The sequence below is a fragment of the Takifugu flavidus genome, chromosome 20 (genome assembly GCF_003711565.1).
Source record: "Takifugu flavidus isolate HTHZ2018 chromosome 20, ASM371156v2, whole genome shotgun sequence".
NCBI classification, from domain to species: domain Eukaryota; kingdom Metazoa; phylum Chordata; class Actinopteri; order Tetraodontiformes; family Tetraodontidae; genus Takifugu; species Takifugu flavidus.
In genome coordinates, this window is record NC_079539.1 from 10,677,037 (window position 1) to 10,703,221 (window position 26,185).

The following is a 26,185-nucleotide window of genomic DNA, read 5'->3' on the forward strand; positions in this document are numbered from 1 at the left end:
AGTGGATCCCATTGATCAGCACCCTGATCCACACAGATCCTCACATCATTGCCACATCAGAGTAGCTCATGCATGTTTATTGCACATCAAACCAGGAAGATGACAGTCAGACATTTGACAACACTTGATCACAAACATCATAGCAACTGAAAGACAGCCCATAGCAACCAGGACTCCTACATTTACCATCTAATAAATTATTGCACACACAGCAACAGCACACACTAGCTTCTACAGTTAGCATGCTAATGTAACATGGTCCAAAAGGTCTGATCTGTAAGTGTGGACGACAGTTCGTCAGCCATGCAGCTGAAACGGTGGACGTTCTCAGCCATCAACAGCCACTGATGGTGACTCTGGTCATGAAGCAGGGAGTCAGCCATGTTGGAGAAGGAACTCGCTGTCCAGGTCCCTGAACAGGTGTGAAACTGGCCCCATCGTCAGCAGGTCAGAGATGAGCCAAATGTCAAATCAAGAGACGACTGCGCAGAACGCTCTGGGCTCAGAACCTTCCCGAAGCCTTCAGGTCTGCTGGTGTTGAAGTGCTCGTCGGTCCTGTAGGACTGAGCATCATCTCTGTCCTCAGGCTGAAGAGTCCATGCTTGGGTGGCGTGCAGACAGTCCAGTCAGGATAGCGGGAGACCACTTAAAGGTCACTGGGTTGAGCTCCACGTATTCCTGTCAGCATCTGCGGAACTTTAAACTGCTCAGATTTCTGCTTCTGACCAAGTTTTTAGTTTTAATTTTAGAAACATGTTTTTCATTTGACTTGACGTTAATTCTGGTTTTTAAGGTCAGATGAGAGAAAAGGTTCAAAGTTTAGTCACATTTGTCCTGTTCAAACCCAGAGACACAGACATCCCCACAGAGACCTGACATTGTTTTCGTTAGTCTGCATTAGTGGTTTCCAATATTAAACATTCCATTTGTGTTAATAGTTGTAGCTCCCAGCTGGATGTTCAGGCTGCATAAGATTACAATTAGTTCTGATTACAACATCTAATATTATTACTGCTCCTCTGTAACAGCTCTGATACGGAGATGACGTCATCCAACAGTGAACTGCTCCTGCAGCAGGAGCCTCCTTTCATGGATAATCAACACACACACACACACACACACACACGCACTCACTGGACATCAGGACATCTCCATCCACACACACCTGCTTCTGCACAAGAGGTTTGCATAAGTGTGAGGACACACAGCAGGCTGAAGGCCAAGCTGTGTGTGCATGTGCACGTGCGTGGCTGAGTGTACATGGGATTGTGTGTGTATGTGTGTATGCACGCATACGTGTATGTATGTGGTCTGTGTGTTTATGTGTGTGTGTGTGTGTGGGGGGGTGTTTGGTCCATCAGCTCAGCAGCTCCAGGTAGGTGACGGGGACTTTTCCTTTGTTGTTTCCGCGTTCTCCGATCAACCAATCAGGATCCATCCCTGGTAAAGTGTAGACAGTGATGAGCTGGAGACACAGAACAGCAGAGGACAATCAGGACAGGACTGCCGGGACAGAAGGGAAGCAGCAGGAAGCAAGGACTTGTTCCACAGGAGGGTTCCTAGTGACTGGTTCTACCTTTCACTCCCCATCAATGGGGGTCTAGCCCAGGGTTGCTTCCCTGTTACAATCACTAGAGGGAGCTGCTTCAGTCAGTGTGGCGCTTCATCGGCATCGTAGCGTCAAATGCTAACAACGTGCCAGACTGAGAGCATCGGTGGAATCATTTGATTTGTTCCTGCTGATTAATCAACAAAAAACACTCACCGTCATTTAGAAGCTGTTGAACTATTATGTCATTATTTATTTATTTGCTCAGCGATTAATAATTAGTGTGACCACAGAGGAGGATGGGATATATTGATGGTTAAGGAGCATCACTTGTCTGTGACATTTCACAATGAATGATGGGATGCATTGAGGGCACTACACAGGGTCCAGCGGTCCTCACACAGCATTTGGACCCTTAGACCTCTATAGTGCACTTGTTAGTGCACTATAGAGGGTCTAAGGGTGGTTTCAGGCACGGCCTGATTAAAGGCTTAAGAGCTTTCATGCGTTTCCTCCTGGTTCTGGGCCCAGGTTTGTGACCGTACCTCATCAGCCAACAGGGAGAGCTCGCTGGCATCATGGGCATCGTAGTCGTACAGGACTTTGGCCTTCCTGGTTCCTGTGACGGGGAGCTGCTCCACGGTCAGAGTGCCGTGGCTGGACGAAGCGGAGGAGCTGAGGTTGGGGCCCCCAGCAGCCGCAGGAGGGGCCCCAGCAGCATTATTGCCCCTGTGAGTGACAGACATGAAAGAGTCACCATTGTTTCCTTCCACATCACTGGAGTCCAGGTCCATGTGGCCCCCTGTGCTGGATCCTGACCTGCTGAGCTCCCTCTGCAGGTCCTGCATGTAGTGGTGGCACTGAGCATAATAGGTGGCCTGAGCTTCAGCGAAGTCGTGCAGGCAGCGCAGGTGGTTCAGCTGCGCACAGACAAGGAGCCCAGTTAGATCTGCAGCAGGCCCACAGACGGGACAAAGACCCGTCGGGTCCACAGGACTGCGTCTGCTCAGAGGACACTCACGTGGGTGCTGCTGATGCCCTCCAACAGCAGCCTGGTGACCTCAGCCTGGCGGTCAAACTCGGTCTGGGCGACCCGCAGCTCATGTTCTGCCTACAGGAGGAAGCACCAGTGATTATACTGGTAGCAGAGCAGGACCAGAACCAGGCACCTACTCACGCTCACTTACTTTGTCAACTTCCTCACTGAGCAGCTGAGGAGGAAAACACAGAAACTTCAGAAACATGGATCCAAATCAGCTGGAACAGTCGGCCATTCAGCGGCGCCGCCTGGAGGTCCGGGGTTGAGGTTTTGTTTGAAAGCTCCGCGTTCTTTATGAATTATGTCGAATTTCTCATCAAACTCAGGTTTCCTGTCTTTATTGACAGGAATCATTTCAGTCAAGTTGGACCTGGATCCAAAAACCTGCTGATTTCTGTTAACTACACTGAGCCCAGGAGCAGGTCCAGAAGACCCAGACTGGACATACTGGGTTCCAGTTCCATGTCATTAAATCTCACCAGTCAGACATCCTAGTGACAGAATCCGTCCAGTCTGGTTGTTCTGTGGTTCTACAGAACCAGTGCTCTCAAAGACTCTGTAGCTGAGCCTCACGGGGAGCTTTCATAAACACAACCCCACCAACGTGCACGAACATGCACATATCATGACATCATGCTGCAGTGTTGTGTCTGATGCAGGAAGTTCATGTTGTCATGGCAACGGTCAGGCCTCCCGTCCTGATGTTCTGTCTTAAGGTGTCCTTTGACCGACAGGTTGTCCTGGTAACGGTCGCTGGTTTACTGCTCCACATGTGGCCCACTTGTCTAAGTGCATGTATGTAGCTGAACATGTGTGTATGCTAATTATGCTAATTAGCCCTGGACGGCGGCGCTGCTGTGCGTGTGTGCTCACGTCTTACCGCTGATGCACTGGCGGACAGAACGTAATTTCGCGGCCGTGTCTCCTGAAAATCGGGTGCAGCCTAAAGACAGACGGGGGGGAGACATGTTGACATGCACGGACACACAGGCAGAAGAACCAGAAGCAAGCATGCGCAGGGGCCGAGTGGACGGGTCACGGTACTGCTGGTAAATACAACAAACTGGTGGATCGAGCTTGTTCGACTGGCAGGAACGACTGTTGAACATCAGAGGATCTCGGCCAGAGGGAGGACAGGTCCCCGTCTCTGAGGCTCTGTCTGCATTATTCCACACCTCCTCCCACAGTGCTAGCACGAGGCATCTGCTGCCCACAGAGGTCAAAGTTCAAGGCAGAGATCCATCTGATCCAGTCAGGTCACAGCTGAATGTGCGGGTCAGGTCTGTGTCTCATAGCACTGCGTCCAGAGGGTCACGTCCCCGAGGTGGAGACACGTGCAACAGGCACAGCTGCTGATGAAGATGATGATGATAATGATGAAGATGACTACAGAAATGTTGCGCCAGCAGCAATGTGGCTTCATGTGGCCGTTTCTGCTGATCTGGAGAAATCACAGGACAGGAAGTGTGGTTCTGTAGGACAGGAGATTAAGGTGGAGGAAGCACTGCATCAGGGATCAGCTGAGCCCCATCTGGTTGCTATGGTGACCAACAGGTATGGCTGACACATGCAGGTGAAATGATGATCTAAACTAAGAGCTGATGGAGGAGAACAAAGTAAAGGAATCTGCTGCAGAGGTCAGGAAGAGATGAGAGAGGCCACAGGCTAGAGTCTGATCCAAGCTGGTCCAGACGTCCCTCAGGACCGGACCTAGACAGCAAACGTCCACTTCCACCTGCTGCTGTTCATCTACCAGCAGTAACCATGACGTCAAACACGCTGAAGAGCGCACACACACACACGCGCGCACACACACGCGCACACAGTTCCTCTCACCGCTGCTTTGGCTTCTGCCTGCTTGGCCTTCTTCAGTCGTGCTTTGCAGATGTCCAGATCCAGCCGGCGGTTCTCCAGCAGTCGCCTCTCTTTCTGCAGGGACATCAGCGGTTCCATCAGAAACGTGCACGTAACTGTGCACAACATCTGGCACACTCCTCTCACACGCTCGTGTGGCGTTTGGTCATTTCTCAGAAGGTCCATCCTCAGCGCTGCCGAGGAACAACGTCTAGAGGGAGCAGGTGACCCTGGGGCTGGTGCTACAGCTCAGAGGTCAGAGGTCAGCAGTCAGACTTACTGATATTGTTCTCCAGTCGCCCTCCAGGAAGTTGCGCAGCGGGCTGAGGAAGTTGGCGGTGGCGATGTGCAGGAACTCGCGCTCGGCTCCTCCCAGTCTCTTCTGGTACTCTCCCACAGTGATGAGGGTGCTGCCTGCAGTCACGCAGGTTTCACAGCAACAGAGGAACTGATGAGAACGCGTCAACAAGCTCTGAGGCTCAGGCCCCGTGCAGCTAACTCAAGCTAATGTGGTTCAGCTGCGAGGGCGGAGTCATGGCTGCGGACTAAAAACACTGATATAATCGTAACAAATCCCTGAGGAGGAGGAATCCCCAAGGAACCCTGTAACGACAGGGGGAGGGTGGATGGACTAGTTATTGAAAGCCAGTAACGCTCCCACTGACCGTATGGCGTCCCCGGACCGAGGTCGTTGGCAGCATCCAGCATGTACTGGCCCAGCAGCTCTGCATTGGTCACTTTAGAGGGCAGCTTCTTGTCCAGCTTGTCATAGATGAATTCTTCTATCCTTGTGCCTAAATAGGAGATCAGTAAATGTCCTCAAACACAGGAATCATCTGAGACCAGTCAGCACCCACATAAAGTGAGCGTGAGCTGCTCCGACTGCTGATGGCGGCAGGAAGTTCCAGTAGCTCCACCCCCCAGTCAGAGCTACTGAGAACATCAACCCCTAAAGCTGAGCCCAACCAACGTTCTTTAAACTCTAACAGTGCAGCAGAGTTGGGCTCATTGTTATAGGTCAGGTTACACAGGTGGAAAGGTTATGAACAGAAGGGTTCCTAAAGCGGAGCTGTAGCAGCTGTGACTGAGGAACTCGGGGAACATGGAGGACATGGGGGACGTAGGGGACACGGGGAACATGGGGAACATGGAGGACATGGGGGAGGTGGGGAACATGGTTGACGCAGAGGACATAGGGGACGCGGGGGAGGCTGGGAACGTGGAGGACACGGGGAACATGGAGGACATGAGGGATGGGGACGTGGGAAAAATGGGGAACATGGGGGACATGGCACATGGTGGGTGTGGAGGACATGAGGGACAGGAACACAGTGAACACGGGGGACATGGAGAACATGGGGAGTATGAGGGACGCGAGGAACATGGGGGACGCGGGGGACGTAGGGTCCTCTCCCGTCAGCAGCCTCAGTCACAAAGCCCAGCCCCCTCTGGGAGGACACCTGCCTGCTACAGATGCACCTGTGACCTGCAGACATTAAACTCATGATAGATCCAGGTCAGAAGCCTGTCCAGGCAACAGGATCAAGAGAAGATCCGCTGATGGATTTCAGCTGGTTTTCACTGGTTTTCTGTTGAAACATTGGCAGCCGTTGGGGTTCAGTTAAATGATCCATCACATCAGGCTGGTTGGAGAGAAGCTGAGCTCACTCCTCCCGTTTGATGCTTTAACCCAGTTTCAGCAGGCTGCTGCTGTCTGTGGTTCACCTGTGGATGCTGCTGCGCTGCTTCTGCTCTGTTCTATCATGTGGAGGCAACACAGACAGTTCACACAGAGGTTCCCTACAAAACACTCCAAGACGTGACTTACCAGTTTGGTCAACTGGAGCATGAAGGGTTAAAAATACACAGATCAGGGTTAGACAGCGTAAAAGCTCAGTTATCCTGAAATACTTCTGTTGCCATGTTACACTGCTGCTGGAGAGCTGAACGTGGAGGCCTTTACTGGTTTCACTCACTGGGGTTGGGCTGCAGCAGCGCCTCGGTCTGTCGCAACATCTTCTCAGTCCAGTTCTTGGTGGCATCAGCCCGACTGATCAGGTTCTCCAAGTGTGGATCCAGCTCAGTCTTCTCAGCCTGGCCCAGTTTCTCCTCTGTGAACTGGGACCAAAACCATCACTCAACAGCGTGACCACAGCAGTGCTACATGTCTGCTAACTGTCACAGGACACCAGATGATGCAACTCTCATCACCACTCTATTACTCTGCGCCAAAGAATTAAAGAAGCCGACATCAGATTGTGCGTGAGAGCGCGTGCGTGAACCAGCTCCGGGGCCAGACTGAGTGTGCGGAGGAGGAAGCATCCTGGTGGAATCACGTGGTGGTTCCAACACTCGATAGCAGCCATCAATAATGGATGAAGGCTCGAGTTTACGGACCTATAATGGTTTCCAATTCGGAGCAGTACAGATATAAACCGGATGTTTACAAGCCAGACTATGGATTTATAATAACAAGTTCCAAAGATAAAATCTACGACGGCATCTTCTGGATCTCTCTAACAGTCTGGCCCCCAGCTGCTCCCACGGGCTGATGCAGTGAGGCTGAATCAGCCCGAACACAGCCAGTAAACTAGTCAGTCAACCGGTCAGTCAACCAGTTTACCTGCACGGCCCGAGTGAAAAACACTCCCGCGTCTGAAGCCAGTTTTTTCACGTTGAAATCCATGATGCCAGGCTGCACCGAGCATACAGGCCAGGCTTTGTTTTCGTTTCCCGCAGAGGGAATCTTCCGGATCAGCTGAGGCGATGCAGAATCAGCCGTAATCCACCGACAGGAGCTCGGAAATCTGTTGGTCGGCCTGCGTTAAAAGAGCCCGCAGCAGCTCGCGCCGTCACGTGGTCCGTCCAGCTCGTCAAACTGCGGCGCGTGAGGTTTATCAGAGCGTTCCGACTGCTAAAGTTTATTGTTTAAACATTATTGTTTAACATTATTATTGATAATACTGTAGTATATAATATTAAATAATAATACTGCGTAAAAAGCTATTTATATTTTTAAAAAAGTCTCAGGGTCACGTTGTGACGTGATGACGCAGGACGTCGAGTTACGTCATCGCGTCGTGACCCTGGCGCGCGGTGTGGATGGCGGTGTGTTTAAAGACTGAGGCTGCAGTCGGAGAGAGAACCAGATTACCAGAACCAGGACCACCAGTGCAGGACCTGACCTTAAAAGCTGCAGGAACACCGAGTCCACATCAGATCGAGGCCATGCGCAGAGTCAGGTACGCGTGCATGTGTTTTTCTGCTTTATGTCGGTAAAATAGGCGCATGTTACGTGGACGCGGATTTTCTCTACCTTCTCTCCCTAAAATGACTCAGTTGCTGACTGAAGAGTTCTGTATGCACATTTCAAAGTAAGAATCCAACAAATGCCGCTAATTTAATCTCAGTCGTGTCGTTGTCGTGTGCTAATGTTGATCCCTTCTCACAAATGTCGGTAGCGCGCTTTCAGGCCTTCGGCGCTTCTTCTTGGTTCAATAATTTCAGGATTACAGTTATGGAATCATCGAGTATCTGATGGCTAAAGATGAGTCTAATGTCTGCGGGACTGACGTGTGCAGAGAGGAGAAAGTGGAGTTTTGTCTTTTTTGGAGGCAAAGTTTGCGCGGCTGCGGGAATATGGCGGGCAGAGATGCGCTGCTGGAGATAATCGAACTAATCGAACCTCTTTGTCGCCAGCATGCCCCTGCAGGACCTGCCCAACCTGAGAGTCCAGGGATCCGTGCTGAGGACCAACAAACGCAAACTCAGGGGCTCTGTGAGCGAGGGTCTGGACTCCGAGTGCACCCCCAGAGAGCTCATCCAGCCGTGCTCCCCCACCCTGAAGCACCAGCGCCCAGCCTGCAAGGGGAAGGAGAACGACGGGGAGCAGTTTGTGCTTGCCAGGAGATCCAGGAGGAAAAAGGAATCTGTGTCTGGTAAAGTTCCGACTTTCAATGGCTGCAGCCGGGTGGTAGGGTCAGTGTTAAGGAACCTTCTGTTGATGTTCCCCTCAGGCGTCTCACTGGATCATTTACCTGATGAGCTGCTCCTCAGGATCCTCTTCTGCCTTCCTCTGAGGGACCTGCTCAGGACGTCAGCAGTGTGCAGACGCTGGCACCGTTTGGCGTGAGTCTCTCTCTCACGCAAGATTCACTGTTGGCTTTGCTTTTTTGGAGAAGATGGTTAACATTCCTGGATAGATGTGTCGCTGGGTTTGTTCCTGTCTTTCAACCTGTTTTTGGTGTGGCTGCCTCAGGGTGGACGAGTGTCTGTGGCGCAGCGTCGACCTGGAGGGTTTGATCCACGTGGGTCCGGCTCTGCAGCACGTGCTGAAGACGGGCGTCCGCCGCCTGCGCTGCCCTCGCTCCTTCATGGAAGAGCTGCATTTGTCAGACATGAGGTCAGTCTGAGATCCTCGATGTTCTCGTTCCACAGGCTCCAAAGCCCTCACCTGGAACGTTCTCTGTCCTCTAAAGTGCCTTTAAGAGACTCTTGGTCTTGTCAGATGCTGCATAAATAAAGTTAAATCAGGTTCAGGGGGAACATCTGACATCAGCTCGACTGTCACAACGTTGGCTGTCCAGCAGTGTCATGGACGCTGCTCTTTACCTCTGAGCTCTTCCTGGTCTCAATAGGAACATTAAAGACCTTGACGTGCACGTTGACCTCTGTTTAGACTGTGGACACATGTTTGGCTGTTCAGGCTCTGTCACTTGACCTGTTATCATTTGGTCTCAGCTCTCTGCAGCTGGTTCAGATGGACATGTCCAACTCCACCATCCCTACACCAGCTCTGGAGAGCATCATCGGTGGCTGCAGGCTCCTGGAGTACCTGAGCTTGGAAGGTCTGCAGCTGTCTGACGCCATAATGACGTAGGTTTGAGATGGAAAAACCCTGGATGAACAAACCCGAACAGCAGTGTTGATCTGTCAAAGCTCCTTCAATGCAATAAAACGGCTGACAGGACGTTTCTGGTGTCCTCAATGGGACAAGTCAGAGCAGCTCAAACCAGATTTGTCCCATTGAGGACACCAGAAACGTCCTGTCTACAAATTCACCAGTCTGAGTGCTGGCAGGAACTCTCCTGAACCCTCTGGGTAATAACGGATGTGGAGCGGTATTGGGTGGCATCTTTTTGGGTGTTGACGTGTCCACGTTGGTATGTTCTGTGTGTCCAGGTCCTTGTCTGAGAACAGCCGCCTGCTGCAGCTCAACCTGAGCGGCTGCTCTGGATTCTCTGCTGCTGCTCTGGCCCACATGCTGGACTCGTGCTCCTGGTCAGCTTCAGTCTGCTCTATCTGACTCAGAGCTCCTCCAGGCTGCCCGTCTCACCTGTCCCCGTCTCTCCCTGTCTCATACCTGCAGTATACAGCAGCTGAATATATCGTGGTGCAGCTTCAACAGTCAGCATGTGAAGAGCGTCGTCGCCCATCTGAGCTCGTCTGTGACTCACCTCAACCTCAGCGGCTACAGAGAGAACCTCACGCTGGAGGGTAAGAGCAGGAGGACGTGGTGTTACAGGAGGTTTAAAGATCCACAAGGACAAAGTTGATCTCATGACCTTTAATGCAGAAGGTTGATATTATTGCTGGATATTATTGGGTGTAGCAACTGCTGTCTGCCTGTAAGTGATCCTCCCTCCATAAGCACGTGAGAGGAAAGCAGACAGATGTGAGACGATGTGTGTTACAGATGTGAGATGATGCGTGTTACAGATGTGAGATGATGTGTGTTACAGATGTGAGATGATGTGTGTTACAGATGTGAGATGATGCGTGTTACAGATGTGAGACGATGCGTGTTACAGATGTGAGACGATGCGTGTTACAGATGTGAGACGATGCGTGTTACAGATGTGAGATGATGTGTGTTACAGATGTGAAGGTGTTGGTGACGAGGTGTACAAACCTTCAGATCCTAGATTTAAGGTAAGGGCATGTTCTTCACGTCATGGTGCTGGGCACACGTGCACTCTTGTTCAGTGTTTGCTGTGTTGCAGCGACAGCACGCTGCTGATGGCCGACTGCTTCCAGGTGCTCCGACAGCTGGGGCGCCTGGTCCACCTGTCCCTGAGCCGCTGCTACCAGATCCACCTGGCTGCTCTGACGTAAGTGGAGGCTCCCGTGACTCTAGGCCTAATGTTTTCACAGCAATAGACTTTCATCAGAACCGAGCCCGGGCCATAGTCCAGTTGTCATTAAACAGCTCATATGTCTGTCAGATCAGAGCTCTAATGTTCTTGTCTTCCTTCAAGCGACGTGGGTCAAATGTTCCCCCTCCTGGGCCTTCTGGACATGTTTGGTGTGGTCCACACTAGTCACATGGCAGCTCTGAAGAAGGACGTGCCTCACATCTCCATTAACTCGAAGCCCTTCTCCAGCATCGCCCGGCCGACACCTGCAGGCAGACCTGGTGACGGCACCATGTGGCACCAGAGGTGCCGGCTCAGGTTCAAGCTGTAGTGACCCCTCCCCCTCCACTTCCTGTTTTAAGCTGTGCCAGAGGATGTCTGAATTTAGTCAAATCAACCCAAAATAAGTCCTCAAGTTCCAAATCTCGATATCTGGGAGTGTTTTAGGATGACTGTAAAACGGCCTGTAGCACCTGCAGAAGATCCCACAGACGACGGGGGCTTCAATGTTGTAGTTATTGCTGCTGCTGGGCTGATTTTCTCCAGACCTGAACAGTCTGATCTGCCTCGTTCTCAAGTGATGAGAAAATTTCTGCTAATGTTCTAGAAGCAGGACATCTAGTTTGTGAAGGTGACCTGTGAGGGCAGGTTGGGGAGGTCTTTGGCACCACCAGGGTCAGGAACACCCTCACAGCCCTTTGGGACGACGAGCTGGTGGAACATTGAATCCTCCTCTTACGAGTTCATCTTTTTATGGATATTTTTGAAGGTGTTCCTTTTATTTAAAATGTTTTTGTAGGAGAACTTTGAAATGATGTTTGGATGAAAAGACAAAGGTTCTAATGATGAACACATCTGGATATTAAATGTAAAGACTTTGTTGTGTAACAACTGGATGCGTCTGGTTTCATCATGTCTCATTAAATATGCAGCTGATCTCAGCTCAACTTGTTTTTCTAATTAAACTGCCTATTTGTGTCTTTTCATAATCTCCCTGATTTATTTTCAACTAATTAGATCTTAGAGTGGTTGAGAGAATGTAGCACACTGGATTTAAGAGACAGACACGTCTGACACATCAGCATAAAGTCAGACACAACCAGACCAGGATCCAGATTCAGTCGGGTCCAATTGCCGGGTCTGCGTGGCGTTACTGGCCCCACTCACAGTCCAGATGTGTATCTGCAGTGAAGTGGTGACTCCAAACTGGTCTTCAGTGTGAATGAGTGAATGTTTTGTCTGCTGTGATGAGCTGGAGACCGGGGTGACTCCGCCCTGCTCTGTGGAGGGATGAATGTAGCTGTTTGTTGCTCAGAAAGACACAAAAGATCCCGTGATGCTTTGTAAAAGTTTAATACCGGTAGATAAATATTTTCTTTGAAAATCAGACAATATACAACCGAGTCAACGACGACGGTGCGGTGACAAGGGTCACCGTTGGTAACAGTTACCACGGTTACCTGGCAAGGTTAACCCTTGATCCATGAGAGCAGGCTGGGTCGTTCTGTGGTCGAGTCGTGTGAAGAAGAATCGTCAGTGTCAAACTACCAAAATTAGAAGAAGAAAACAAAACATGGAAGACTAGTTGACCAGTTCTAACCTGGTAACCAGTGCCAACCGGTCCAACACAACACGTGAATGTGGAACTCTGCCAGCTGCTGCAGCCTGGTTCTGTCCAGACTGCTGACCTATGCATTTATTTCATTTTCAAACGGAGCTTGAAGGTCAAAAAAGCGTCCACACGGGACAAAAGGCTGCTTGATCCTCAGTGTTCCTGCTCTGTGCTGGTCAGCAGGACAAAAGAAGCTAATTCCCCGGAGACCCGATCCCTTTCCCAAGTATAAAAACACACAACAGAATCTGTGATCCACTGGATTCCTCTCAGCTGTTGAGAACAACTGTCCGCAGCAGATCTTCCTCACTCATGCTGATGGTGGCGATGGCGCCGTCATTAAACTCAAAGGACGTCCCCCCGTCCACCACCATGCAGGCGTCCCAGCAGCGTGAGCGGACACACACTCTGCAGCGGCAGACAACAGACACGGCGTCACACACACACCTGAGACACCGAGCACGCTCACACGGAGGAACTGACTTGCTGGCGAAGCCTCTCTGCCGACTGCTGAAGAAGACTCTGTTGACGATGGGCTCCCTCACGCTGTAGAGCAGACGGCCGTCAGCCGAACAGAACACCAGCGCGTCGTTGTACTGATCAGTCACTGCGCGTGCACACACACACACACACACACCACACACACACACACACACACACACACACACACACACACACACACAGGTAAATGACTGAACCCTTTCTGAGCCCCAGGTAACTGATGATGCCACATAGCAACGACAGGAACTCACCTTTCTCAATAAAGTTCTGGTCCAGTGGAAGGTTCAGGCCCGTCTGGGACTTTCCTGCAGAAACATCTGTTAGTCGGCTCAGAACCCTCTGGGCTCAAACTGAGATGACACATGAGAACCTGCACATTTACCGATTTTTAGAATCTCCCCAACGGCTTGTTCAGCAAGTTTGTTGATGTTATACGACCTGAGGACGCGCAGGAGAGTAAAACATCAGTCAGCACCGCATTGCTGGAGATTCATCTTCTCATTGGGATCATCTGAGGAGGTCACTGCTTCCATATGAACCTCTATACTGCTGAAAACTACAGATTAGGTTCAGGATTCTTCTGCAGGTTACTGCGTGTGTGTGTGTGTGTGTGTGTGGGGGGGGGAGCTCTAGCCCCCTGCCCTCTTCTAACTGGGTCTCCTGCCCAGCCGTGATGTGTGGCACCTTCATTCCAACCTGCAGTTTCTTTTCCTCCAGCTTGTTGGTGAGACGCACCAGGAAGATGTGTGTGGCCGTGGCAGCTTAACGTCCCTTCATGCAGGGATGGGGCTGGACCTGCTCTGGTGCAGAGCTGACCCAGCTCAGGGCCTCTGGGTGATGCTATTTTTAGAGCGCCTGCTGCTCAGACTGCTGTCTGGCTGAGTGATTACACACAAGCAGGCTGAAGAGGAGGCGGTCCACAGTCCACAAGAGCAACTTCTGAATTTACTGTTATTCAGATATTCAGCGATGACATTATTTCTTGTGTAGTTTCTCTGCCCCCCCCCCCCCCCCCCATCCCCCATCCATCTACAGGTATCACTGCCTTTATAGCTGTGCACTGACCTGCTGACCTCCGACCCTGCTGACCCACTCTAATACCAGCAGTTTTTTATCATTAATTTATTTCCCTGATCTCTGCCTAGTCTCTCCTCTACCTGTCCTCCTCCCCCTTCTCCTCTCTCTCTACCCAGCCCCCATCAGCAGGAGGGTCCCCCTACATGAGCCTGGTCCTGCTCAAGGTTTTTTCCTGTTATGTTTTACCCTCTATACATACCAGGCCTTGGATCCAGTTCCTGTGGAAATACTGAGTCCTGAACTCTTCTGCTTCTCCCATGGACCATCATCCACAGAGATCTCATAGTAGGAAGCCCTAGCAAACAGGAGAAACACACAAGCTCTAACTGAGGCTTGAGAACCTGAAGCTCAGATCCAATGAAACATTTGAAGAGCATCCACGTGTCACCATGTGACACCAGAGTCAGCAAGACCTGATCAGGGTTCCTACCAGTTGAACTGAGGACCAGTCAGCTGGTCCAAGGCTCCTCTGCTTCCCTATCTAACTACAGCGACAGGCTGTGGATGGAGAGAATGTGGAGAGGAACGATAGAGATACCTGGAGGACAGAGATTCTCCGATGAAGATCTCATTTAGGCCTCGGACGGGGAGGAGGCGAGGCTCTGAGAAATTCTCTGGTGGTGTTCCTGAGGAAGGACACTGCATTAGACTTGGACACAAGGATCTGATGCTGCCCATCAAGGCCTACGCTGGTGGTAGGAAGTCTAGGGAGCAGGTCCCATACGTTGGTGGAGACCCAGGGTGGTGATGCGGTGAGCCTGGCTGTGCTGTTCCAGGCTCAACTGCTGCTCATGTAGGTCCACTGGGGTGGGGTTGATCCCTGTTCCTTCTAAATGCAGACGGATCCTCTGCCGCCACAGCCACCTGAAAACAGCACAGCCTGCTTTAAAGCAAAGGTAAGAGGGGGCGTCAACAAGTTTTAAGCTTTTATGTGGCGTTTTAGAATATCTTGGCAGATCCAAGGTCCCAAAACCAACAGCAAGGCTGTAGAACCAGTCAACAAAGGAGCAACGCTGCAGTTATGTGGGCAGAGAGATGCAGGAGCAGCTGCAGCTGAGACCCGTCTGGACCACTAAGAGCATCTTTCTACAACAGCTCAGCTCTCATCACCTCCGAGTCTGCCCTTTAACCCCACATAGATGACCTCGTCACACGGATACTAGGGCAGCAGCCGTGAGGCGTTCACTGACACGGCCGGTGTCACCCGAATGTGTTCATCCTCGATGTGGTGCAGCACTGAAATGCTCCTGTGATGTAATGTACATCGTGTTCATGTGCTCCAGCATCACATCTTTGACAAAGTAGTTTCTTCCTAAAGTTGAGTGTTTCACACAACTAGAGTCACATCAAACCTGAGAAAACCAGAACGTACCTGAACTCACCACGGGACAGTTTATCCAGCGCCTCTGGGAAGGCTCGAGTGTACCGAACAGGCAAACACAGATGACCTTGTGACCTTTACAGAAGAGAGGACGTCACAAAAGCTGATGAAGCAAAATCTGTGTTCATGCAAGGAGCCCACTTACCTCTCTGGGTCAGTGTTGACCCCAACCACTGGTTTGTCCTTGCTTAACACCTTACTGGCCACCAGCAGCATCGTCCCATCTCCTGACAAGACAAGAGATGAGTGAGGAGAGAGCGACCCAGCCGAGGGCCCGCTGCTCCCGGCAGGCTTCCCTAAAGGAGCTAACCCAGCATAAAAGCAGTGACAGGAACTCCCATCTATCAGCTTCCCTCCGACACCTGCAGGTCCTCTGCAGCCCATCAGATTGGATGGAGACAGTTGGTGGACAGACATTGCCAGGTCAGGACGGTGGCTGGTCCACTCCAGGCCCTTCAAACTTCCCTCACACACTCCTGTTGTCTTGAATGAGTTACTGTCTTCAGCCCAGCCCGGAGCCCGGAGAGCTCTGCCTCAACTCTCTATAGAGTCCTTCTCTCAGCTTTCCCTCCACCCTGACCAGTCTCCCTGTCCCAGCTACTGAACCCACCCACAGCCTGATGCTGCCCCCTCCAGGCTTCACTGTAGGGATGGTTGGTTCCTTCAGACCAGAGTGGTTCTTTAGGTGTTTTCCTGAGTTTCTGCGGTCACGATTGAAGGACAGTGTGAGCAGAGAGGATTCCAGCACTGCTACGAGCTGCTGTCTGGAATCATCCAATACCAACAAATGGATTTTACCAACAGGAAGAATAACCTGGAAAAGCAGCGACGGCCATGATGGGAGCAGTGTGAGGAGGGAAATGTAATGTCGCACCCATCAAATCATGCCAAGCAGCTGATGAAAGTGAGACTGAAACCCTGATATTAAACCAGCAGACTGTGAACCGCTTGTGTAGCTGCTGTGGGGGTTGTCTGACTGACACGGTGGATCCCTCCACACGCAAAAACTCCACTATCAAACTGCAAAATGTAAATGTAATCACCAGGATCCACTAGAGGATCAGAATCTGTGCACAAGAATGTCAACGCAATGTCAGGATTACAGCTTTTGAACGACATCCTGGTTAGAAATAGATGCAAATAAAAAGCCTGCAGTTGAGCAGCGCTGCTGTTAGCTGCCCCCCGTGTGGTCTTGGGTCCATACCTCCAGCACTGATGATTGCATCTGCCCATCGCACTACCTCTTCATCATACTCTCCTCTCTTCACCACTCGTACATCGATCTTTTTCGCCCTGTCGTCACAAGAAAATCAAACGGTTCCAGTCAGTGTCTGCTTGTGAGGAGCTGGGACGGGTCAGATGTTACCTCAGACTCTTCACAATATGCTCGACATTGCTGGTGTGGATGTTGTGTCTCTCCAGCAGGCCGCTGTAGCTGGAGCCCTTCATGGCCAGCTGGAAGAGGCAGAAATGTTGAGACGTCAGTGAAGCCTCTCTGAGGAAACATGGACAAGTGGAGACGCAACAGCTGCACCAACAGGACAAACTTCTCACTCTTAGCAGAAGCAAACGTACAGTTTATTTTCTGTGGACGGGACTAAGCGGCCTATAGAACACCCATAGACGGGACATTTTAAAGTAGTATCAAGGCGAGGGCGTACCAGCTGTTTCAGGTCCTCTTCCGAGAGTCCAGCATAGCGATAACGCTGCTGTTCAAACTCGTAGCGCGTCGTCTTTGTCACCACGGCCACCTTCTCCGGTTTGAACTCACTCTTTGGCTTAAGGGAGACTTTGTGTGCCGAGGTGTGGCGGAGACGACGACAGTTCCCAAACAGCAGGTTCACGGCTCGGTTAGCCAAGCACAGCAAGTTGCCCGTGACTGAAGAGTGGGACATTGTGCCTGCAATCACAAATAAAAACAGTTTGTTGGTCGAGAGGGTAATTATCTGCTCTGTACTGGTTCTGAACTGCAGTTGGCAGGTCACCAAACACCTGAAACTACAGGAGCTGAGTTCTCTAAGCTTAAACTAAGCTCACCTCTGACACCTCTAGTGTTAGGGGGTGGGGTTTGGGTGCAGGGACCGGTTGGTCAGACTAGAAGCCGGATTTATTCACGATAATACTGAGAAGAACAGTCTTATTCCAGAGCAGTGCTGGGCAGTGGGACACTAGCTCCTTTAAGTTTAAATTCTTGCACCGTCGATCCTTGATAGATTAAGAATCAAAACAGCTGTGATCCTTAGACATGTGTGAGCTTGTTTTCGCGTGTTGGGTGTAGATAAATCATCATTCCTTTCATACAAGCAGCGTTAATAACAGCAGTAAGCTGCAGTGCAAAGAAACCCGACTATTAACGGTTTATACTCGATAAAGCGATAAAGAAACCACGTCACAAATCTAGACGTGGCTAACCTGTTAGCTACCCACAGACTAGCAAAGAACTCTACGTAAGAGCTCGGAAATACAAAGTTCTAAAAAATAGCTGAAGTCGGGTCAAACCTACGCACCCGACAAAGACCCACAGGAGCGGGCTGTAAACCCGACCGCAGCGATATCAGCTCGGCAGGTACCACGGAACCACAGGACGGGACGGTTCCTACGCGTGTTCGAGCCCGAATCAGCGTCTGTGTCGATTTGTTTGGTCTGTCCTGGTGGTGACCACGTGACCTCGATGCGTTTAATAAAATTTGAAAAAGGAAAACTTCAAGAGAATTTACGCATGTGGAAAGTTGGTCAACGCGCATTTGGTCAACACCTTGGCTGGAGTGTCGCCGCTCCGCCGTGTTTAGTAAACGCCTGTGCGACCTGGTTTCTGGCGTATTTTCCGCTAATTATATTCATTTTCACCAGGGAATCTGTTTCCATGCAGTGGGTCGCTTATTAGAGCAGCAGTTCTAGTTTCCCAGCTAATTGCTGCGCGTCAATGACTCGGAGGAATTCTCCTGAACTATTCCAGGTCCCAAGTGCTGGTCCAGCTCCCGAGTGCTAGTCTGGGTCCCAAGTGCTGGTCCAGCTCCTGAATGCTTGTCTGGGTCCCAAGTGCTGGTCGGGGCCACAAGTGCTTGTCGGGGCCACAAGTGCTGGTCCGGATCCCAAGTGCTGGTCCAGCTCCCAAGTGCTGGACTCCTCCAGCCGCTTATTATTCATCTATATTCGGCCTCACACAACGCCAGTGCCCAACATGTTAATCTCTTACTGTATGATAATATACTGTAGTATAATAATACTGTATAATAACAATAATAATAATAGGTGTTGTTGTCGTCGGCATTAGTAGTAGTAATAATAGTAGTAGTAGTAGTAGCAGTAGTAGTATTCTGTATTCATTTACAGGTATCGCCGCTTTCGTAGCTGCGTGATGACCTCCAGCCCCACTGACCCACTCGGCCGGCGGCTTGCATAAATAGTGTATTTTTGTATGTGTTTCTGTGCTCTGTGCCTCTCCTCTCCTCTCCTCTCCTCTCCTCTCCTCTCCTCTCCTCTCCTCTCCTCTACCTGTCCTCCCCCCTTCTCCTCTCTCTCTCCTCTCCTCTCTCTCTACCCAGCCCCCCCATCAGCAGGAGGGTCCCCCTACATAAGTCTGGCCCTGCTCAAGGTTTCTTCCTGTTAAAGGGGAGTTTTTCCTTGCCACTGTTGCTTGTCTGGGGTTAGGCCCTGGGATTCTGGAAAGTGCCTTGAAACAATTTTGATTGTAAAAGATGCTATATAAATAAAGATTGATTTGATTTGATTGATTTAGAAGCAGTAGCAGCAGTAGTAGTAGTAGCAGTAGCAGCAGCAGTAGTAGTCGTAGTAGTAGTAGTAGTAATATCAGTAGTAGCAGTAGTAGTAATAGTAGTAGTATTCCCAATATTTGAAATAAACCAATGTGACTTGTGTTAAAGGTGAATTATACCTATTTATTTATCCATTTATATCTATTCAATTATTATACATCTTTTTTCATGGATAATTTTCCTTCATCAGTCAGTTTCCTCTTTGAATCAAACATTTTTGATGCTCTTTTTGCTCAGACTGACATTTGACAGACACGTACATGTTGGACGAGTCGGCACATATTCCTAACAAGGAGTGAAAACACGTCTGAGTGGCAGGACAGAGACATGTTCTAATCTGTTCTAATCTCATTCTGTCAGTATTTGGGGGCGTGTCCACCACTCTTGTGGGAGGAGCTTCTTCCCTCCCTGCTGGTGCTGCACCCACAGCTGCTGCAGCATGAAGCTGTTCCACATGTGGAGGCTTCACCTTCATCTCCAGCTTCCAGGGAGAGCCAGCTGTGCCAGCTCCAGCCCTCCAGGATCATCTTCTGCTGAGAACTAAAGAGACACCATCCTAAAGGTAGGCTGTCAACTTTGAGTTCTGTCTGCAGATAAAGACTCAGAAATTGGACACTTTAAAACGGTTTAAAACTCACAGAGAAACAAACTCTTTTTGTTTCCTGGCTTGAGTTTATTTGTTACTCCAAGGTGGCTCCTTTTCATCAGGAACTAAGGTTGCTCCTCTCATCACTCACTCACATACTTTACAGCTTTTATCTCCATCCCGCTCTCCATCCTGAAGATACATGATGCTGATCATTTACTGACAGACGTCCAACACCTGACAGAGCTACACAACTCAGGCACAGAGACAGCTACATCCCATATTCTCCATTATTGCATGAAATTCCTGAATATATCTGTTCAGTTTGCCTTTTATTGAAGACAAGGTCAGCTGTTCACTTGGGATTTGTCTCGTACTGACAGAAACGTCATATTCTATTCTATTCTATTCTATTCTATTCTATTCTATTCTATTCTATTCTATTATTATGGGTCTTCTTGTGCTGGTTCAGCAGGATGCAGCGTATCAGGGAAGGCATTCACATACGCACCATGAAGGCCAAGAGGAAAGTGGAGGAGGTCTCCAAAGAGGATGTGCTGGCGTTCCTCAGGAAAAATGCTTTTGTGCTCTTCACAGTCGGAGCTGTTGTTGTGGGTGAGTATGCTGGATGTGGCTCCATCATCCATCTGCTCACTGTAAACCAGCAACATTGCCACTTACTTCTCTGTTTGCAGGTATCATTCTAGGCTTCACACTCCGGCCCTATAAGATGACCTACCGGGAGGTCAAGTACTTCTCTTTCCCTGGAGAACTGTTGATGAGAATGCTTCAGATGCTTGTTCTTCCTTTACTGGTTTCCAGTCTCATAACAGGTAACTGGTGTGTCAGAAAGTGATCAGACACCTCCAGGACGAGTTAAGACGAGGTGGATGTGGACTTACTGGGCAAAGATGCTGCGTCCACATCCACACTTGTTTGTTCTTCTTCCATCCAAACAGCTAAAATGAGCAGGAATAAAGGTGAAAGGAATGTGCTCCACATTTAAGATCTTGTGAAGATCTAGCTCAGGGGCCTGGAGCCTGAGGGCCCTCTGCTCTATTTTAGCTGTTTTACTCTTCTGGACATGTTCCAGGAACCTGCTGGACCCAGTCCTCTGGGGACGCCACAGTCACCACTGGTATTACTGGTAGCTACCACCACATGTTGTCTAACTGTTCCTTTAGTCCTGGGAACATTTCAGGCTTTTTGTGTTCTTTCTTCCTGATGCACCTGTATCCCAGCAGGAGATAAGAAGGGTGAAGCTGAGAGGGTCATTGGACTTTCCCTCCACTCTTCATGCAGGAGTGCTGAACATTCTCAGGAACGCCTCACACCATCTCCACAAGTGTAGATTAGGGGGAAATCTGTGGTTGCTCCACCTCAGAACGGATCATCAGATCTGTTCCCAGCGATAATCTGGCTGACAGGGGGGCCCAGGGCTGTGCAAAGGCCAGGACCAGGGTCTCCTTGGGAGGAGTCCTGCTCATGTACAGATTGACATTGTTCATCTACACTGCAGAGATGATGCCTGACAGGAGCTTCCATGTAGCGTTGATCAGGTTCATGGTTGGTAGATAGATGGGACGGTTCCCTTTAATGAATGAGGGACTATTGGGGCAGGTGTGTCTTTATGGATGTGGTTCTGCTATGTGTTGGCTGTTATTCTACCATTATCTGTCCCACCATCTTAGCCTTCAGATAGATATTGAAGTATGGAATGTAACATCTCCCAACAATTATCCCCCACCCCCACGAGTAGTCATGCTTGTGACCTTCTGTCCCCTCAGGAATGGCAGCTTTGGACAGTAAGGCCTCGGGGAAGATGGGCATGAGAGCTGTGATTTACTACATGACCACAACCTTCATTGCAGTTTTTATTGGAATTATAATTGTGCTCATCATCCACCCTGGAAAAGGCTCTAAAGAGGAGTTTGGAAAGCAGCAGACCATAGAACAAGTCAGTCCAGCTGACGCCTTCTTGGATCTGATCAGGTAGTTCAGCCCAGCAGTGATATTCCCGTCATTGGCGTTACTGTCAGTGTCAGTCGTCTCTCTGTCTGTTCTTTCAGGAACATGTTCCCACCTAACCTGGTACAAGCCTGCACACAGCAGGTGAGTCTTCTGAGGAACCACTGCAGAAACCATCCTTCTGTAGCTTCTCTAAACCAGAGATGTCCTGGGGGCACCAGCATGTCCTTCACTAAACATTAGGTTAGGTCAGAGGTCAGTCAGCCACTTGTTAGCGAGACAAGGATGTTTGGAGTAACTCTGTGGAAGCTAGAGTAAGACCTTGTCCTGGATAGACATTAATGACAAGGTGGCCCCTGAAATGGTAGAAGAAGGTTGATTCTGGCTGTAGGAGTCTATAGGGATGCAATATTAAGGTGTAATTCTTCCGTTTTCCAGTTCAAAACCAAATATGGGAAGAGAGTGGTCCATTTGACAGTGACAATGAACGAAACGTTCTTTAACTCAACCAATGGAACCCAAGAGTTCATGGAGATCACAAGGGAGGAAGTGATCCCTATGCCAGGTCAGGTCAACGGCGTCAACGCCCTTGGGCTGGTGGTCTTCTCCATGTGCTTTGGCCTGATTATTGGCAACATGAAGGAGCAGGGCCAGCTCCTGAGAGATTTCTTTGACAGCCTAAATGAGGCCATAATGCAGCTGGTGGCCATCATCATGTGGTAAGTTTGGTGCAAGTGTTCTTCAGACCTCCACTGTGTCCAGTAACAGACTCCATCTCTCTCTCCTTTCAGGTACGCTCCTGTTGGTATTCTATTCCTGATTGCAGGAAAGATAGTGGAGATGGACGATCTGACGCAGATGGGAGGCCAGCTGGGCATGTATACCATCACAGTCATCATTGGCTTACTGATCCACGGCGTCATTATCCTGCCCACTCTCTACTTCACTATCACTCGACAAAACCCCTTTGTTTTCATCGGCGGCCTCCTGCAAGCGTTAGTTACGGCCCTGGGCACCTCCTCCAGGTGAGTTATCCATTACCTGCACTACCTCTACACTATTGTGTGTGTGTGTGTGTGTGTGTGTGTGTGTGTGTGTGTGTGTGTATAGTTGTCCTTGATACTCAGTCAGTCAGGTGCCTGAAGGGAACCAGAAATAAGATGTTAATAATGTATGTTTGGGAACATGCGCTGTAGCTGCTGTGTTTTGGGAGTGTCGTCTCCATGAAGGCTAAGATGATTGTTCAATATGGTTGAGGTTGTCATGGGCAACACTGCTTCTTCGCCTGTAGTGAAGTCCTTGTAAGAAGGTGATGATGTCTGACTTGTGTGTGCAGCTCAGCCACCCTCCCTGTTACCTTCAAATGCTTGGAGGAGAACAACCGAATTGACAAGCGAATCACACGTTTCGTGTTGCCGGTTGGCGCCACTATTAACATGGACGGGACGGCACTCTATGAGGCCCTGGCAGCCATTTTCATCGCCCAGGTCAACAATATGGAGATGAACTTTGGTCAGATCATCACAATTAGGTAAAGAGCAGCTAATGACAACCGAGCAGTCGACCTTTGGACTCGTTTCATGTGTGTTTCCTCCCATCAAGCATCACAGCCACTGCAGCCAGCATCGGAGCGGCTGGTATACCACAGGCAGGCCTGGTCACCATGGTGATCGTTCTCACCTCTGTTGGACTGCCTACTGATGACATCACCCTCATCATTGCAGTGGACTGGTTCCTGTGAGTACACGTCTGTCCTAGCAGTACTACTAGTACTACTAGTAATAGTAATTCAGTAAATGGTTAAGAGCAGCTTGGGATTTGAGCAAAGTATCAAACCAGAACTCATAGGTCTAAATTAGCTTTACATCCACCAACAGGGACACACTTCCCACCTCCTCTGGGGACTCGTTCTACATCCCTCTTTTGCTCAGATTTTTTTTATAAGAGTTTTATCATGCAAAGATAATTAAGTTTCCCAAATTAATCACTTCAATTAGAAATCCTAACCCAGAAACTCCTCAGAAAACTGGGGTAATAAGGAAATCCCTGCCCTCTTGTAACTGGGATGAACCAAATGGCTGTTCTGGATTTTCATCCGGACTCCTTTGGTTTGGTAGGACTGGTTTCCTGAATCATTTTCACTTCTATAGACATGCCAGAGGTCAATATAGTGGTTAAAATGACTAGAAACAATAGAAATAAGTAGTTATACCTTTATCAATATAAGCCTGACCCCCACCCATATGATTCTAGTCAATCAATCAATCAATCAATCAATCAATCAATCAATCAATCAATCAATCAATCAATCAATCAATCAATCAATATTTATATAGCGTCTTTTACAATCAGAATTGTTTCAAGGTGCTTTCCAGAATCCCAGGGCCTGACCCCAGAAAGCAACAGTGGCAAGGAAAAACTCTCCTTTAACAGGAAGAAACCTTGAGCAGGACCAGGCTCAGGTAGGGGGACCCTCCTGCTGATGGGGGGCTGGATAGAGAGGAGAGGAGAGGAGAGGAGAGGAGAGGAGAGGAGAGAGGAGAGGAGAGGAGAGGAGAGGAAACCATGACCCAGTGGGGTAACAGAGGCCTGCCAGGTGATCATGTTTCTGGACCCTGGCAGCCTTGGCCTATAACAGCATAGCTAAGATGTGACCTAACGATTAGACGACCCCCTAAGTATGATAATGTGTCTGTCTATGATAATAACTGGAACTACAGAATTAGTAACAATAAGCTTTGCAATGAAGAGCAATGAGCAATGAAGCGACGCCATTACAGGAGTTATGTGATCTCTTTTGTCAAGACCTGTCAGAACTCTGGCTGCAGCATTTTGGATCAACTGGAGGCTTAAAGAGTTGTTTGGACACCCTGATAATAAAGAATTACAATAGTCCAGCCTGGAAGTAACAAATGCATGGACTAACTTTTCATCATCACGATACGTCAGTAGCTTCCTAATCTTTGTGATGTTCCTCAGGTGAAAAAAGGCACTTCTAGAGACTAATTTAATGTGTGAGTTGAAGGAGAGATTTTGATCAAAAGTTACTCCTAGATTCCTCACAGAGAGACTAGATGCTAATGAGATACCATCTAGAGTGATTATATGATCTAATCTATCCCTGAGAGGTTCAGGACCAAACACCATGGTCCCACCGAAGGTTTTTTTCTGTTAAAGGGGTTATGGTAGCTGGGTCAAGGGTCTAGAGATGTTCTTGGTTTTAACTAAACTTGTTTAAATAAATGTGTCTTGAATTGAATCCCAGTCTCTAACTTGGCTCTCTTGGCTCGCCTACAGGGACCGTCTCCGGACTACCACCAATGTCCTGGGAGACTCCATTGGAGCAGGAATTGTGGAGTTTCTTTCCAGAAATGAGCTCCGCAGCAAGGATGTGGAGATGGGAAACTCTGTGCTGGAGGAGAAGGAAAGAAAGAAACCCTACAAGCTCATCTCTCAGGACAGTGATTTAGAAAATGACCGACGTGCTCATCTGGAATCAAACATGTGACCTACAACAGCCACCATCCCCTCAGAATAATCCAGAATTACCCAGAATAACTCGGAATAACTTGGAATAACTCAGAATAACCCAGAATAACTCAGAATTACTCAGAATCGCCCAGAATAAAACAGAATTACTCTGAATCACCCATAATAACATAATAATCCAGAATAACTCAGAATAACCTTTTTCTTAACAATTTTTTTTTTTTAAAACTTCCTTTTTTCATTTTAAAGAATTTAAAAGAGAGTTCGGCATCATTTGGAATTCTTGTTTCAGGCCACCTGGATTTAGCAGCGGTTGTGTGATTAGCATCGTGTCACAGATGATGGGTGTTTTCTAGTTTTATATCTATAGTCGTGCAGTTTTGTATCTTTATGTTGGAGTCACACAACCTTTAATTTTCAGTACCTGTTGTTAATATGGAACAAACTCATGCCCAAAAGTGAGCTGGCTGTTTCAGGAGTGTGAGGCTGCTGTTGCTGCTGCCGCCCACAGTGGATCATCTAAACTTTAGATGAACTTGGTTCCTTTAGATTCTAAAGGAACTGAGCTGGTTGTGAAGGCGGTCATGTTGGATTCAAGGATTCGCTGTCTCAGGCTCAGCCTGATCAGGGTTCTGGGCCAACAGTCAGGTAGAACCTTCTGATAAGGTTCTGCTCTGAAGAAATAATGTTCTGCACCACATTTGGGAGTGAAGGTTTCTAGAGACTTCCTGATGTTTACATTACAGCCATACACGTTTCCCGTGCACATTAAGGTGCTGCTGCACATTAAGGTCCCTGACTGTGCTGCTGGCACGTGTGCATGAGTGTTTCATGTGTGAAAGTGTCCTCATTCTGTAGGTCCAATAGCTTTCTGTCAACACGTTCATTTCTCTGAACCCCTAAAAATAAAAAGTGTTCTGCAAGACCATAAAACAGTTTTTATCTGATCTCTCTGATCTCTGCATGGTCACATGACTGAGTGTGTCTCAACCATAGCAGGACTGGACCTGTCCCTCCTGAAGGACCGTCTCTGGACACATCTGCCTCTCGTGCAATTCATCCCGCCGGTTGTCTCTCCACCACTTACTGTTGGTCCTGGTAACTGGGCCTAGAACACGTGACTACACCTCTCCTCTGGTCTTTGGCTCATGGACAACATGTGTTACTGAGACCCTTCAGCAGGTGGAGGAAAGTTATGAAACACTTTCAATATTTCAGC

General features: G+C 49.2%; 4 protein-coding genes across 10 annotated transcripts; 2 read left to right on the plus strand and 2 right to left on the minus strand.

The window, feature by feature from the left end:
• Positions 1–56: 56 nt before the first annotated feature.
• sh3glb2b (SH3-domain GRB2-like endophilin B2b) lies at positions 57–7,226 on the minus strand. Of its 3 annotated transcripts, XM_057019479.1 has the most exons (11): positions 7,066–7,226; positions 6,419–6,560; positions 5,108–5,236; positions 4,723–4,856; positions 4,425–4,517; positions 3,469–3,531; positions 2,737–2,760; positions 2,571–2,660; positions 2,369–2,469; positions 2,095–2,278; positions 57–1,465 (listed from the first exon to the last, which is right to left on the minus strand). In XM_057019479.1, the coding sequence occupies exons 1-11, from the start codon at positions 7,126–7,128 to the stop codon at positions 1,358–1,360; spliced, it is 1,131 nt and encodes a 376-aa protein (XP_056875459.1). In that variant the 5' UTR covers positions 7,129–7,226; the 3' UTR covers positions 57–1,357. The 3 variants fall into 3 exon arrangements, with proteins under 3 accessions (XP_056875459.1, XP_056875457.1, XP_056875458.1); XM_057019477.1 differs by having other exon boundaries at positions 2,095–2,469; XM_057019478.1 differs by lacking the exon at positions 3,469–3,531 and having other exon boundaries at positions 2,095–2,469.
• A 35-nt stretch (positions 7,227–7,261) lies between these two features.
• skp2 (S-phase kinase-associated protein 2, E3 ubiquitin protein ligase) lies at positions 7,262–11,517 on the plus strand. Its single transcript, XM_057019469.1, has 10 exons — positions 7,262–7,684; positions 8,142–8,380; positions 8,459–8,570; positions 8,701–8,844; positions 9,183–9,317; positions 9,624–9,722; positions 9,811–9,938; positions 10,322–10,373; positions 10,445–10,552; positions 10,700–11,517. The coding sequence occupies exons 1-10, from the start codon at positions 7,545–7,547 to the stop codon at positions 10,905–10,907; spliced, it is 1,365 nt and encodes a 454-aa protein (XP_056875449.1). The 5' UTR covers positions 7,262–7,544; the 3' UTR covers positions 10,908–11,517.
• A 396-nt stretch (positions 11,518–11,913) lies between these two features.
• Positions 11,914–17,811, minus strand: nadk2 (NAD kinase 2, mitochondrial). 4 transcript variants are annotated; one of them, XM_057019473.1, is made up of 13 exons: positions 17,655–17,811; positions 16,809–17,047; positions 16,514–16,602; positions 16,352–16,440; positions 15,293–15,374; positions 15,139–15,222; positions 14,491–14,630; positions 14,305–14,392; positions 13,966–14,061; positions 13,072–13,127; positions 12,941–12,994; positions 12,672–12,795; positions 11,914–12,596 (listed from the first exon to the last, which is right to left on the minus strand). In XM_057019473.1, the coding sequence occupies exons 2-13, from the start codon at positions 17,040–17,042 to the stop codon at positions 12,458–12,460; spliced, it is 1,275 nt and encodes a 424-aa protein (XP_056875453.1). In that variant the 5' UTR covers positions 17,043–17,047; positions 17,655–17,811; the 3' UTR covers positions 11,914–12,457. The 4 variants fall into 4 exon arrangements, with proteins under 4 accessions (XP_056875453.1, XP_056875454.1, XP_056875455.1 ...); XM_057019474.1 differs by having other exon boundaries at positions 17,647–17,788; XM_057019475.1 differs by lacking the exon at positions 17,655–17,811 and adding an exon at positions 17,185–17,317.
• Positions 17,812–19,129: 1,318 nt separating this feature from the next.
• On the plus strand, positions 19,130–25,899 carry LOC130517531 (excitatory amino acid transporter 1-like). 2 transcript variants are annotated; one of them, XM_057019466.1, is made up of 10 exons: positions 19,130–19,485; positions 19,985–20,124; positions 20,205–20,342; positions 21,297–21,501; positions 21,579–21,621; positions 21,916–22,196; positions 22,269–22,502; positions 22,814–23,008; positions 23,080–23,214; positions 24,775–25,899. In XM_057019466.1, the coding sequence occupies exons 2-10, from the start codon at positions 19,986–19,988 to the stop codon at positions 24,983–24,985; spliced, it is 1,581 nt and encodes a 526-aa protein (XP_056875446.1). In that variant the 5' UTR covers positions 19,130–19,485; position 19,985; the 3' UTR covers positions 24,986–25,899. The 2 variants fall into 2 exon arrangements, with proteins under 2 accessions (XP_056875446.1, XP_056875445.1); XM_057019465.1 differs by having other exon boundaries at positions 19,132–19,485; positions 19,982–20,124.
• The last annotated feature ends 286 nt before the right edge of the window (positions 25,900–26,185 follow it).